This window comes from Aptenodytes patagonicus, chromosome 7, assembly GCF_965638725.1.
Source record: "Aptenodytes patagonicus chromosome 7, bAptPat1.pri.cur, whole genome shotgun sequence".
NCBI lineage: Eukaryota > Metazoa > Chordata > Aves > Sphenisciformes > Spheniscidae > Aptenodytes > Aptenodytes patagonicus.
In genome coordinates this window covers 5,280,659-5,296,386 of record NC_134955.1, presented here as the reverse complement: position 1 = coordinate 5,296,386, position 15,728 = coordinate 5,280,659, and the positions used below count along the sequence as shown (strand labels likewise).

The window sequence follows — 15,728 nt, the reverse complement described above, 5'->3', positions numbered from 1 at the left end:
TGCTTGATATAATGAGAGTACCATGCCTGCCATGTTTCCTTTAGCTGGTGCGCTAACTCATATTTTAGATCAAAACAATACAAAAGACATGAAAAACATAGGAGTCAACAATGATTATGTCATCCATTTATCAATTTTAAACCATCACTTCAACAGTTTAAAGCCTCTGTGTTCTAGTTATGAAAGTCCTTCTACAGCTATAAGAAAAAAAGATAGTTCTAAGATTCATGGGTGAAAGAAACAGGCCGTCGAGCTAAAAGCTGGCCTAAAGCCACTGGCTCCCTGGGTAGGCAGGGCACCTTTGGGCAATGCAGGTACCGGTTTTGCAGTGCCATATTTTCACATAGAACCCATTTCTGGTATCCTGCATCCCTCTGAACGTACCGTTCCCTCTGAATAATAGATGTTTTAGAATGGAATGAGCAAACTATACATGGAAGAGCGTAACTAGCAGGATCAGAGGCTGGGGAGCTATGGTAGGTGGGGCTCTAGGGCAGATACTTCTTGTATTACTCCCCCGTGTGTATTGCTGGTACGTACTGCTGAATGTCAGGAGGCTTGGGAGCTTATTTCTATTTAAAACAAATAACCCAAAGACTACAGGCAAAAAAAAAATGCAGTACTCAAATTAATTCAAGATGACATGAAAATATTAACATCCTAGTTCATTCCCAAATAATTAGAAACAATGCTGACAACTAGAAACTATGGGATTTTTGTACGCAGCGATTTGCGTACATCCATAAAAAGCTTTAGCCGTTTTCAGTAGCTACTCAAAGCAGATTTGTTGACAACTGGGTTTAAATTACTTTGTATTATAGTAGAACAACCATGTATTAAACAGACACTGCTACACACAAATTATTGAACAACCTCTGGGTAACAAGTGGTTCCAGTGATTTAACTTAACAGTTATTTCTTGGCTTTTTTTTTTTCTTCCTTAAAAAACTTCATCAACTATAACCTCATCCATACTAGCATCATACAACCTGCATTAACGATCCACTTTATTTCCACCAGTAAAGGCAAGTGCAAAAGGTTTATTAAAAAGCACGCAATGCAAAAAACCTCTATCATTGGGTTATTTAAGTGAAATACAACCTCAATAAATACAGACCAAAATAAAATCCCAAATCTGCTGTATAAAGAATCTAGTAAGAGTCCTCCCTGGAATTCTGTAAGATCCCTTCCTTCTCGTTTAACGTAGACAAGGAACCAGATCTTTGTGAAACAAACAGAAAGGTAGGCCTATGAGGCTATCAGAAGCAAATCTCGAAATGGAAAAATGTGGGAAAAGGCAGAACCAAATCATCACTAGTGAGATATATTTTAGTAGGCTGTGATTCTGTGAAAATTGGTGGCCTGAGTGACTTAGAAACAAATCAAATCTTAAGTTAATCTAATTAACTACAAGTGTCCATTGGAAGCAAAAGCAGATAAATCCCTAATTGTTTAAAACTTTCCACGTTTAATTTAAGACTAGCTTTCAGTTAGGAAAAGGCAGCTATGGAACAGTCATATCCTCAATGAAGAGAAAATATCAAGCAGAATGAATGAATGGGAAGTAATTATTTCTTAATTCAGCATATCGTATTTCTCATTTCCAAAGAAGAAGGTGCGTTTCAGTAAAGCTTTACCTTTCTCGCAATGACTTCCTGTGAATCCAGAAGGGCAGACACATTTGTTAGGGGCTACACAAGTTCCGCCATATCTGCACCCCTCTTCACAGAATGCTGAAAAATAAAAGGAATATGTGGGTACTAACGTTTTTTTTTAAATTTATTACACATTTTCAAGATACTAAGAAAAACATCTAAATTCTAAGCAATTAACAGAATTCAACACATTAAAATTCAGTCCACCTGCAAACACAAAGAGAAGTAACGCACTTAAATGACATGAGGAAAAATCTCAGATTACACCGCAGGCAAATCACCTCACCAATAAAAGATTAATAACCATCTGGAAGAAGAAGAGAGGAAAAAATACAACGTACAATTTTAATGGGGCTGATCTTCCTTCAATTACACCCCATATAAGTATTACAATTACAATGCTCTGGTGATCCACAGAAAACAGGCCGGTCAGATTGGTGTTAACTACTTTGTTTCTCACTTCTATCAAATACACTTTACTGAAACGTCTGTAAACCGCATAATATTTTCCTATTTTTTATTTTTAAGTGTAAAGTACATTTTGTGGAATCAAGAAATGAAACGGGGTGAGGCTCATGACTGAAAACAGAGGAGAAGGGATCAACCACAAGATAATGCCTCTTACTGAGGTGGGATTCTTGACAGAGCAATACACAAGTACTTTAGAAGTGCATCTGTCCAATAACTAGGATTTGAAACAAATGACGGATCTCGCATCTTTTCTCGCGAGCGCTGCGTGGTGGTCCTCTTGCTTACAGCGGGTTTAGCAGGAAGTCCACTAACCGTGCAAGAAGTATGCTTGCACTTCAACGTTATTCTTTTTTCTTTCCGTTTGTTGTGTGTGTACGAGGAGGGGAACTGAGGTAAGAAGAGGAAAGGAAACAGCAAGCATCAGGACATGATCTATTTTGCACTGTTAACTCGAGTAAGACCTTTGCTAAGGCTAAGAGCAGGCCCTACCCACACCACACTCCCTACCCCCTCCTAGATATTTATTGAACTTCGCAAGTTACTCAGTGGGTTTGACTGCACTTACGAGGGAAGTTACAATTAATATTTAAACAGCAGCTCTCTGCATCTAAGCTAATAACAGAATTGCAAAGTGTTTCCTGCAAGCTAAAATCACAGATGGAGTGTTGGCAAAGAGATGTTACAAATGCTATGAAAAGGCTTAAAGTGCTAGATAACAGAAGAAATGTTTAAGATTTATTTTCCAAGGCACTAAAAAGAAAAATAAATTGAATGAAGTACTAAGCATTAAAAAGAATCTTTTGCAATTATTAACCACTTAGAGACAAGAAAGCACATCATCATATCTCTTGACTGAATTGATAAGACGGATCTGCCTTACTCTAAATATATAATTTGTAGCATGCCATACAGTTTTATGGAGGATAACACGGGGAGGAGAATGCTAAAGTCATTTAGAGAAGATGGTAGTAGAACATCATAAGTGCTCCTGCGACTGGCGCAAGGCAGTGGCATGGAGAAAGCATGGTTCGGGTCAATTTCTACCGTATGGGAAAAAGAGAAATATGGTTTGAGAGTAGAATTTTGTAATTTTTTGCATATAAATATTTGTAGAAAAGTATAACTGTGCAGAAAGCTGAAAGTACTAGTATGAAATACAGCTGGAAAATATATGAAAAACTTGATGAGACTCAAAAGATTCCCTCCATAGCTCTTGAAAGAATGTTTGCTCATTTCTAGTCTCAGCATTCTCAGAGAAGGTGCAAGTTAAATTCTTCATCTACATTTCTTCTGGTTTGAAATTGAGAGTAAGCAGAGACTTTCGTGAAGTAGTAATACATTTCTGCGTGACATCAAAAGAACTAGAATTTGTGGCAGAGCAGATATAAAGGGCAAAAAAAGGAAAATGTTGGCAAAAAAGCAAATAGTTCATCCACGATATATGCCACATGGCACTGGGAAAGAACTACACAGGGTTCTTAGAAGGTTCTTAGAAAAAAGAAGTCATAAAGGGCATAAAAAAAGAAAATGTTTATTGTCTATAACAGTCACGCATGTCCATTGAAAGTTGTTAGAGCGGATAGGGATAGGTGGGTAAGAGGGCTTCAGTTAGAGCTCTCACACATTTTCTTTGCCACCATAACCGATACTACCAACTTACTAATGTGAAATGTGTGCTTCTTACAATAAATCCTATTCCTAGGACAGCTCAGTAAAGTGGTGTTTTCTTCTGTTCTCTTTTAAGATTACTAACAGAGAAAGGCTTATGAGACAGGGCTTGTCATGTAAAAGATTTTCCCATTAGTGCAAAAACTGTGTTATGCCAGTGCAACAGCCAGGTCTTGACATCTACAGGCACAGCCAAGCATGCTATTCACATCTGGGCTTCTGCCAAGGCAAACAGATCTCTGTAATGCTAACAGATTTCTTCCTCTGAAATAAAAGCCTTTATCATATAAAGACCTTTCCTAAACAGACGTAATTTCTTTGCAGAGGAGGAGTTTTATTTCTGATGCGTGTCCTCCTTGATGATGGATCTGTAGAGAACGGAAACAGCCAAAATTATAAATCTGCTGGTTGTGTCATTCTCGTGGTAATGTTGGAGGGACAGGGGAGTCTCACTGCAGAGCTCCACAAAGAGCAGCGTGAAAGTACCCACAAACTTGGTACCATGCTCCTGGACATGCACAGGCTGCATACCCACTGCCTACATATTTATGGGGTACAGCTTCTTTTCCCCTGTCCAGTTAAACAGAGTTATCTCCTCTCCCAATGAGGCTATCCTGGACATCCCCAGGAAAGAAAAGAAAAAGTTAGCAGAGCTAGAGCCTCTTTGAGTGCACGGTGTGGAATCTGTCTGACCTTTTTGTAAACTCCTTTTGTTCTTCTCTAGATCTAGGCTGTAATGCACAAGAGAGCCAGCGTGAGGGAGGCACGCCAACAGTAGCTTCAAATATTTTGTACTGTCTGTTACTGAAAATTGTAGTCTCTTTTTAGCCCCTCCGCTTACAAGACTCGGGGAAAGCTGGACAGTTTGGGTTCCAGCCTCCGTTCCTACAGAGCTGAAGGAATTGCCTTGATTATTCTGATATTTTTTGTATGGTAGCACAGTACAATACTTCACTGTGCTACTGTAGGAAAGCAGGTACTGCAGCGTGGAACTCTCATGCCGAGCAAATACCTCTTACTTCCAAGTGTACTACAGTTATTATTATAAAATAAAAATATTTATATTTATAAATATATAAACATATTTTCATTAAAAGAAAAACACAAATAAAAGAAAAACAAGTAACTATCCTACAAATTTAAAGGAACGTTACTTGACTGTGAAGAGATACAAAACTCACCTTCCCAAGTAAATCGGATATAAATTAAATATTATTTCTTGATATACACAAAAATTAAATTTTTATAAAGCTATAAAATAAAGCATCACAATATTAATATTACTGTTGCATTCGTATTTTATAAAATTTCATATACTGAACTACATTTATTAAATGCGCTTTTTAATAGGCCAATTTCTTGATGTTGCCCTGGTACAGCATAATCCCTACTTTTACAGCTAAATAGATCACCCACAACGTTACCATAGGCACATAAAATGACCAGCTGTAACAGAACCTTACGTATAATATACTGTACTCCCTTCTTTCTCCTTTATCCTAGCTGTCCATTTACAAAAAAGGAAAAGCTTCCTTTTCAAAAAAGGAAGCTCAATTAAAAAATAAAAGCACCTCATGTATTTAGCGTTCATCTTCTCCCATTTGAGAATGAATTCTCGAATTCTGAGAATCTGAGCTCAGAAGCAACTGATTAGAATTCTGTCAAGTGGATAATCCCCGTTTCCTCTTCATCTCAACACCACCAATAAGGAACACACACCAATGTTTTAAGAACATCTGTACAATTTGTTTACTAAGCAGCTGACATCTTCAACTTGACAGCACAAAGAGATGGAAGAGGTTCAAAAGTAAGCGCCTTAGCAGTGGGTACTTTTGGCTTCTTCCACTGCTTTTCTCTCCCTTGTGATTTTCCCTGTTTCTTCTTTAGTCAAGGAAAAAAAAAAAAGTGTTGAAAAAAATAGTTCCATTAGTACCAAAAGGAACACCTCTGCGGAAACAGATAAAATGTACCATAGCTTGCATAAAAGGAAAGAATATAGCAATTCCAAAAATGCAAACTCCTGCCCCCCATATCACAGGGAAGAGAAGCTCTTAATTAAAGCAAGCAAACACAGATTTGTTCCTCAGGGTATACTGTATGTGTTTACATGGGCCAAAACCACACCTCCTCCTGTATTACGTTAGGTTTATCACAGATAAAGCCGACCACTAGCTTGTTTCCATAAGCAAGGTACTCCACAGCTTGTCAAGACAACTGCAGCGCAGAGCAGCCTTTAGCCTAGTTTGCAGTGGCAATTGCAGTGCAGCTCAAGGTGAGACCGTGTCCTTCAGACAGCATACAAGATAGCAGCTTCTGTTGCGTAGTAGCGATATAGTCACCTGCAGCTTTTCTGCATTTTGGCCCAAAGTCCTGGGGGCTCACATTCATCCCAAACTAGCGGGCAGCTGGCCTCATATGCATGCCTCAGCTTCAGTGGGTGTTAAATACCTACGGCAAAGAGCGTAAATTGTACTTCACGATCAAATACAGCAGCAGGTATAGTGCCGATGCTGCCCTATATTTAAACCTACAGCACTTTTCTAGAAGACTGGAAATTCAAAAGGGACTTCAACCTTTACTTGCTCAAAGACGATGTACTGGCACAAGGAGCTAAGGGAAAAAAAAAGAAGGTGGGCAAATCCATCCTTTACAGGTGCTCACTGCAGGCGCTTTGCTCTGTGCTGCGTTCCCTACCCGAAATGCAAGCCGCGGCTCCTCCTGGTTACTGCCTCGGCAAGCACTGTCCTCTCTTGACACCATCTTTGTTCACCTTGTAAATCAGCAGGTGTCTGGGACTGCTACACTGGGCAGCATAAGAGAGAAAGTCATACCAGCTTCTCTTGTACTCCTGAAATGTTTTTTTACTGATTTATTTTCAACAGGGTGGTCAGTAAAATGACCTTGAAGTCCAGTGGTATTTGGCCAGACTCAAAGACTGTATGCACATCAAGTGAAAAAAGGGACATTCAGGAAAGGCAAGGAAGGGGTCAGGCACAGACTGACTGCGTATACAAAAATATGCAGCTTTGGAAAAGAGATGGGCTAGCAGAACCATACAAGCAATTTGATAATCAATTGATGGAAAGACCACAATTTCATTAGCTGATTGAATTTACTCAGCCAAGTACGCACAAGGTCGCAGCTGATAACAATCCAACTATGTAAGCCAAATACCAGAATAATCAGATGATACCAGTTGCTGAGGCGGGTTTAGAGGACAGCTGAGAAAGTACGGTGAAAGCACAAACAAAATAAGGGAGCAGCAGAGGTTCTGGCTCTTTTTCTCTGTACTCAAGCATGACACTATCATCTATAAAAGTACAAAACTCTCCTTGGTTCAGTGAACTACATCCATTGGATACAGGGTGTGACTTATTTAAGACAAAGTCTGCCAAATGCCACTGGAGTCCTTTTACAGCTGGCTGGAGTCAGAGAAGGACAAATCTGGCAGGAGTGAACTTTGGGCAAAAGAACTGTCTTGAAAAATCTTCATCCCACGTGTTGAGCAGGAAGAGAAGTGCGGGTCAGCCTGGCAATCAGGATGTGAACACATCTGAGACTGGAAGACAAATCCTTAGCTGGGCAGTTCATCACCTTTGTGAGTGGCTTCCAACCTAATTTATGCTTCAGGTTTTGTGTGTGGCATTTATGAGGGTTAGTTCAGTTCAGGAAGAGCTTATAAATCTCAGGTCTTCTAACAGCTGATTGTAAAGTTATTATTCCTGATTTATATTTCTAGAGATTTCGCATATAAGAGGTATTTTACAAACGTAATTAGCATAATGGCTGCCTAGTGTAGTCAAAATTCCAAACCCCGGTAGTACAAAACTACTGCTTAGAGCTAAGTCTGAACAAAGATCAATGAACTCGGAATTAAGGTTTGGAGATGGGTTTTTTTCAAAGCACTCAGAAAAGCATGAAGGAATTCTTTCAAATTTGGGACACAACGCACAGTGAGAGTGAAGAAGGAAAAAGGGCAAAACAGAAAAGTACCTGGAAGGATTATAAAGAATAATAAATCTATCAGGAAGAAATGTTATCAAAGATACTGGATACAGGCATACATACATACTGTGTGTGAGTTTGTATGTGCGCATCTATATTTGCATACCATATAGTATTTATCAAAGTGGTGAACTAATATTGGAGAGTTTGTCACTCGGCTATTTTAGCTGATGTAGCAGTGAATCTTTTCAAGTACCCAGTGCTTTGTCACACAGCCCTTGCAAAATTAAGATTAAGGTGAATTTGGAAGGCTGAGCATATCTCTCAGAAGGCACTGAACTCTTAGCAAAGAGAAAGGCCCCACTGCTATTATATGATGTTAAATTCTCTTGGTGCTTGGTGTTTTGCTTGACTGATGTGCAATCAAGTTGTGGCCATTTGTACTCAAGAAGCAGGCCGTTCATCTGGGTGCTTTCAGGGTGGGCTCAAGTGCTGTTTGGCTCGAAATGCTGGATTTTCTGAAAAATGAAACATCGTCTCCTTAAAATTAGTACAATGAATCACAGTGATAAATACTAATAATTTCCTTTGTACTACCCCAATAATGGAACTTACTTTCGAATGTGTAAGTTATCCACCCTTGATTAATACATTTTCACCTAAAATCTTTTCTAATGAACAAACAAGCTATATTTTATCAAATGAATTCAGAAAGCATACTGAATGGACCGATACTGTCCATTCTGCTTTATTGGTAAAAAGACGTATGAAATGCTTATTGATGTCAAGCTCATTTTATGGCTCTGAGGACAGATATGTGACAATTTTCTAAAATGTATATGAAAAAGATCAATAGAAGCAGTAAGAGACAAAAGTAATATAATGAAATTTGTCCTGTGATATATTACGCTTCTGAAAGCATCTCTCACATCCCCAGATGATTCTGTGCTAAATAAATATTCTTGCTGCCATTTTACTGCCCGCCCTGCTTCCTCAAGGCTAGATTCTTCGATATTTTTAGTGCACCATTTTAAGTCAACTGCAGCTGTCTGTCTAGTAACCTAATACTAAGCATGACAAAATAGGGCAGAATACTCTTTCCACAAACCAACTGAACATCAGCTTTCAAAATTCAAGTCAGCAGTTAAAACTGTAAAACCAAACTGAAATTTACTTTGCGAAATGACATGACATATCATATTATTGGAGTTTTTCTTTGCACCACATCAATATGCTTATTATACTCCCATTTTCTTTTTTTTTTTTTAACAAATGGGTATAGAATAATTTATATTTACAAACGTAACACAAATTATAATTTTATATATTTTAATTTAAAGTTCAGTAGAGTTATCAAAACCAATCAGACAGAAGAACACTTTATTAAAAACTGCAATCATTACAAAGCAAGAAAGAGAGGATGTAAAACTTCTGACCTGCTTCCACTTTGGCTGCGATACTGTGGCTCACAGTTTCTTTAGAAATCAGTTATGCCTAATCAATCTTAATTTAAGGATAAAGCAGCATGTTCCAGAAGCACAATAGAAGCTTCTTCCCTTGCCTGATCTATTATCACAACTTTAGAAAGACCTTGATTCAAATCCCATTGAACTTACTGAAAAAAACCTGAATTCAATAAACAGTGGATGCAATCTTAGGTCTGTTAGACCTTAGTACAGTATATGGAATATTCAGACAACATAAAAATAGTTTTCTAGCTGTGTGTGGTCTACAGTTCTCTGATCTTAGCCTTCCAGTCCATACAAATGCACCCCAGACACGTTCAGTACAAGACTGGCTGGATTCTACCCTAATCTAACAGGTATACAGTCCTTAAATTCACCCTTCTTGCTTTACCCTGTAGCGCTGATAGGCACCTTCACCAGTAAAACACAATTCTATTTACCTGCAAGAAACATTCTGTCTCAGTGTGAAAGATTTACTCTATATTGCTTAATGAGAAACTACCTATCATCCTCAAATAATCATATGTTATTAAAAGCACTGGAATGTTGAACAAGCTGTAACAATAATATGTCTAACACATCAATAAAACACCATTTTATGGTAATTCGCTGCGTGCGGAACTCTATCCTTTGAAATTGTAAAGGAACTTTAGAAAGCATTTTTAGTTGTGGCTGGAAGCGAGCATGTTGCCTGGGTGCAATCATAGCCTCTAGGGTGTTACATTCAGTAGTATTATTTTGAAGGTTGCTAGTATCTTATTGCAAGCACAACAACTGGAACTGAAAACAAATACTCGTTTTGATAGCTGCACAAAATATGCAACAGTAAATCAAGGAATTATGGATAGCATTTAGCTGTCTGAAGGTGACATTACTGCGAGGGAGAAGAAGAAAACACAAAGTAAAATGGCAATGGGTTTTTCTGGTCTGGATCAAGGATGTGTAAAGACAAATAAATTACGAAGACGTTAAGAGACCTTAAGCAGTGTATCTTTAAACAAGCACACTAAAATTTAGGTGTTCTCTCTCATTGTCTTAATATGATACTTCTGCTATACTGCAAGAAACAGCTACAGTGGTATCTCTGAAAACATGTTCTAACGGGCTTCTGCATCGTCTTTTAGATCTCACTCATTCTGCCAAGCCACTCCACCCAAAATAAAATGCCTTTTTCGAAGCACAATTGCATTCTATTGACCAACACCAGAAGGATGGGAATTGTCAGTTCCAGAGATCAGAGTCCTCTGACTACACAACAGGAAGGACTCCGGTACGTGAAGCTTTCAGAGCTCATCCACAATACCCATCCAGCCTTTACTCTTTATCAAGAAAGATGCCATGTTAGATATAGACGTTTCCCCGTTAAGGAACAGAATTAAGAGTTAATCTCAATTTACAGAATCTAGCTTACCTTGCAGTCTCTAACAGATAAAGGTTTGCATTCACTAAAGACGCTGCCAAGAAGGCAATCAAGAGATGAAAAGCCCTGTATCCCATCAGCAATGCCCCAGGGCATTCTGCCTCATACAAATCAAGTTTGTATAAGGAAAAAAAAAGAGTAACAAAGAAAACAATGAAGGGGGGGTTGGAGAGGTGGGGAAAGAGAGATTCAAACACACTGCTAAAACATACCGCACTAAATCATGGATTCTCTTAGGTCTGAATAACTTTTGCACTCTTCTACACTTCTTCTGACCTTTGTATTTGTTGGATTAAAAAGAGAATGCAAATAACTATTAATAGGACACAATTAATCTCAGTGCTTACCTGCATTTTAAATCAGAAAGTTTTTCAGTAGCTAAAATATTACCAGAAAAGCAGAGTTTTCTCAAAAAAAAAAAAAAAGTAGATTTTTAGCAATTATTTTAATTTTCCCAGTGACAAAGGACATGCTTATCTCAGCATCCGGATTTACATAAAATAATCTCACCAAATAAGTTTTATCCTGAAGTGTAAGGCTCAGCCAGAAGAAAAGAGAATAAACTTAAATATTTTGACATATCTGAGAGCCACGAGATTTTTCAATAGGGGAAAAAAGAAACACTGAGAAGTGATATTGTTCTCGCCATTATACAGAAATCTCAGTCTAAAGGCAGAGATTGCTTTTGCTCAAGCTGGTGTGACAGCAGGTGTGATACGCATCACCATCAGCCTTATAATCATCATAATACATTGCTTTTACATAAATCCTTTCAATCTCAAGCTTTTACACATTATGAACAATTAAGCCTTACAACCCCCCAGCGAGGAAGACACATTAAGAACCTGAACCTGCCAGGCACTTTTTCAGAACAGAGTTAACTACAGAAATATAATTTAATAAAGTACACGTTTAACAAGTAAGAGCAGAAAAGCAAATACAATCTTTGTGTGTATAATCTTTGGCTGAGCCAAGAGCATTTTAGAAACCCAAGGGGCCACACTGTCTGCTCGCGTCCATTAGTAAATCTATATCAATTTACACAGTGACTAAGAATTTACCCCCTAAATTCTTAAGCTGCAAGACTCCAAGGAGTACATCTCTGTCACAATTTATACGACCATACTGCTGACTTGTGTCCTTACGTATAGACATAATCACACAAACTTTTTAACCCGTATCTAGAAAGTATACGCAACGGTGCCACCTGTTCCCTCTCTCTGCTATTCTGCTACAGAGAACTCACTGGGTAGTAACAGGTCGGGGAACGGTAAAGGGAAAGGACGATGAAATACAGATCCTCAGTCGCTTCTTACAGAGCAGTGCCATTGTGGTCACAAATCTAACTTCAGTGATTCCGCATCAGCGCGCTCTGTGTTTTGCCGTATGGGCCCCACCACAACGCCGTGTGCTTCAAGAAATCAAAGTCGTGAAAAATCTCTACAACTGGCTCGAGCGTGCCTTAAAAGCGCTGGAACTTTTCAAAAGTGCAGTAGACTTAAAGCTTGGTGTGTCTGGGCAAAATTTTCTTCCCTGACGTATGCAAAACATTCCAGATAGTGTTTGTTTGCCTCACAACCTGATAATAGCGCTTCAGTAGCACCACAGAGCATATGCCATATAGATTTTTTTAGTACTTTGGATTCATTTAGAATGATAAGGTTCAACATAAATGTGAAATATCCTTCTTAGGCTTTAGTCTGCTAAGGGTACACAGTATATTCTTAATGTAGAAAAAATAAAGCACCATAAATGGCAGCTATAATCCTTCCATCAAGTACAGTGCGTGTTCCTAATGGAGTATGTTTTCAAAACAGATTTCCAGTACCACCTTCTTACGCTATCATTTTACAATGTTTAGTTTGCAAAAACTGACAAAAAATATAGCAAGGGTACTTGCTATATTGCTTGGCAATGCAACATTTAATTTTATGGTGCACAGAATGCATTTCTCTTAACAGATGTATCAGTTCCCTGGTATCCTGACTAAACTGCTTCATACACATGAAATGCTGTGTGGGGAACTAGCAAAACTATGGTGTTTATTTTTGTTGTTGTAGCACACACTTCTACTTGCTCATAACATCATGCTTCCCAGAAAAACAACAAATAGCTTTGCCTGCTCTTAGCAGACTTGATCATGTGCATACCATATATATTCTTACATACATTTGGTGGTTATGCACAACAAATGTCCCAGCTACGCATCCTAAAGCACGTAAGAATTACAAGAGCGTTTGTAGATGAGAAATTACTAAAAAATAAATAAATCTTAATATTAAAAAATTTTCCACAAAATTAAATTCAGTCTTTGGCTTGGGAGATGTTCGCCTCCTTCCCAAGTGTGGGTTAAACATCCCACTTAATCACATCCTGACAAAAAAATTAAATTTTGCCCTATGTTGGAAAATTTTGGAACGAGAGAACATAATTTATTGCAATATTCCCTGACTAAATCCTGGAAAAACCATGCGCTTATGTTTCATAGTTCTTTGAGAGGAATGGCTTTGGGGATCTACCACAGCCACATAGCAGCCGTGCCACTGCGCAGTCCCTGGCAGACATCGTACTAACAATAACGCTTAAGAAGTGATCTGGAAGAAGACAAAGTCACAACTATATGACCCGATCTGTGGAAATTCTTCCCTATATAAGTTGCGACATGAAAGAAGGTAAGATTCACTGAATTGTTAGCTTTTCCAGCTGCCTGCTGTGACTGGCTTCTACAAAGGAGGGCGAGGCTGTTTTGAAAACAGTTACTCTTTCTGCAAATGTGCGTTTCTGTTCTCAGTATCCCTCATACGGAGGGTTTCTGCAAGCCCTGGCAGCTCTGGCAGATGATGAGCTCCTGACTTTATAAAACACAAGTAATCTTAACCCCCTCACATCACGCCCTTCAATGCAGCCTACTGGAACTTCGACAGGTTTCACTAAAATCTGTGTTGTAAAGATAGTTTGAGAGAACATATTCTTTCAATCTACAAGTACCATCTTAAAAGAAGGAGCAAATGAGCTCCACGAAGCACGTGTTCTTTGAAACAAGTCAGAAATAGCAGGAGTGACTTCTGTGAGAATTAATTCATTTAAAATACTGGGGTTCAAGCATCAACAGACAGCTACAGAGGAAATCCGTGAAGATGAAAAGAAAATTATTAGATTTACGCATTGACGCAAAGGCACCTTCAAATATTTCAACACTGTGAGCAATCAGAACCTGGACTAGAAAGGAAACTACTTCAGGTCACGTTTATTTTATCTGTCCAGTGTAAATGATGCTAAAGGCGAATGTACTTTGCAATGCAATGGCGCAATATTTTGGTACTCGCATCCATATTAAAATGTCACTCATCAGGTATGAGAAATACAGCAACGCTACACCTTGATTCATAAAATCATCATAAACATAATACACTGTAGTATATTCTCTCACGTAGTACCTAGTCTTCATATATCTCGCTGGAAATCAGTGTATCCGAACCATAATTCTAACCAACAGTTTGCTTAACACCAAAGCATATTCCTCAAGCCAAGAATGAGATACAGATGTGTAGCATGGAGACATATATCAGACACAACAGTTTTGTTTATTTTGAAGACATTCATGTTTCCAATTACACATGTGCTAAACTGAAAACATACTTAATAATGCCAGGTGGAAAATAAAACCAAAGCAGCAGCACCGCAAGTACTGAAACATTCTATTGCCTCACTAATACTAACTCCAGCAGAGTACAGAAACCTTTTAAAATCAGCTCATCTCCATTCAAGCAAAAATAAAAGTCCTGAAATCTTAAACTTGGAATGTTCTCGCACAATTGGCTGAGTACAGAAGTCATTTCTGTTTAAGTATACTTTCTGAGTCAAATAAGGTTTGACCTTTTTAAAAAAAAAAAAAAAAGTGTGGTTTCACTGAGCAGCAATCAAGTGGTCATCTTCAATGTACACCGACAAAACAAGTCAAATTGTGGGGAGAAGATGCTCTCTGAACAGCTTTGTGAAACTTTATGCACGCTATTGTTATTTTGTTGCTGTTTTCTTTTTTTTCCCAAAAAACCTCTCAGTAAAACTACTAGGTGTGTTCTACACTATGAATAATACTGCAGAGCAAAAGGAAATAATTCTCTTACAGCGTATATGTGGACTCGATGATCTTAAAGGTCTTTTCCAAGCTAAATGATTCTATGATTCTATATAAACAGTCATTAATAGCAAACAAATACTACTGCTGCTGGGTAATATCAGAATAATGGTGTCCTGTTGTTACGCAAACAGAAAACTTTAAATAAAAATATACACTGGGCAGAAAGCAAGCTTCTAGTTAAAACAACTACCATTCCCGTGTGCACCACAGCTGACGTGTCAAGATTTCAAGAGCTGACAGATCATTATGAAGCCAGAGTTCTGGTAATTGTACAGGCACCAAACGGGCTTAAGGAAAGCAATGGACGGCAGCGCCGAACCTTTACAGAGAGAAATCTACTGCACAGGAGTGCACAGCCTGACGGGTCCGTGGTTTCTCTCTTCTGAAAGGCAACCCAGAGTCTGTAGTCATCTATTTACCCACAGAATAGTTCGCGTCAGCAACAGGGCAAGATTCCTCAGACTGCCACGCCTGTAGCGTACTGCCACAGGCTATGACATCTATCTAAAAATAAACCTTTTAAATTGTGGCCTATATGGCACGTTAGCCAGCACAGTAATTCTCAAGCTCTAGGGGGTTGGCAGAACATCAAAAACTATAGGGTAAGATAAAGACAGTGCATTTCTTATGGCGGAGTATCAGATACTAATACTACTGACATTTTGCTGTTTCCATTAAAAAGCTCTGCTTTTTCAGGTTCCACAATCACATTTACTTAATTGACTGGTATTCAGGGTATTTAAATACACATTTAAGACATTAAGAAGGTGAACAAAGATACTTAAGGGAGAACTGATTTTTGTTGTTTCCAAAAGAAGCATAAAAGAATAAAATACTTCTATATCAGTTAGATACTCAAGGGAATCCAGAACAGGTCGTTCACCTATTGCTTTATATTTTGTTATTGTTGAATAAATCAACAAATCCAGCATCATAATACAAGTTTTACAGTGACTTATATC

The 15,728-nt window shown here is 38.3% G+C and overlaps 1 protein-coding gene across 3 annotated transcripts in view; it reads right to left on the bottom strand.

Moving 5' to 3' along the window:
• The window catches only part of NELL1 (neural EGFL like 1), a 299,478-nt gene that overhangs the window by 66,220 nt on the left and 217,530 nt on the right, over window positions 1-15,728 (bottom strand). For all 3 annotated transcript variants that reach the window (XM_076343825.1, XM_076343826.1, XM_076343827.1), the window contains exon 15: window positions 1,638-1,733. In XM_076343825.1, coding sequence (XP_076199940.1) covers window positions 1,638-1,733 — 96 coding nt within the window. The remainder of the gene's footprint in view (window positions 1-1,637; window positions 1,734-15,728) is intronic.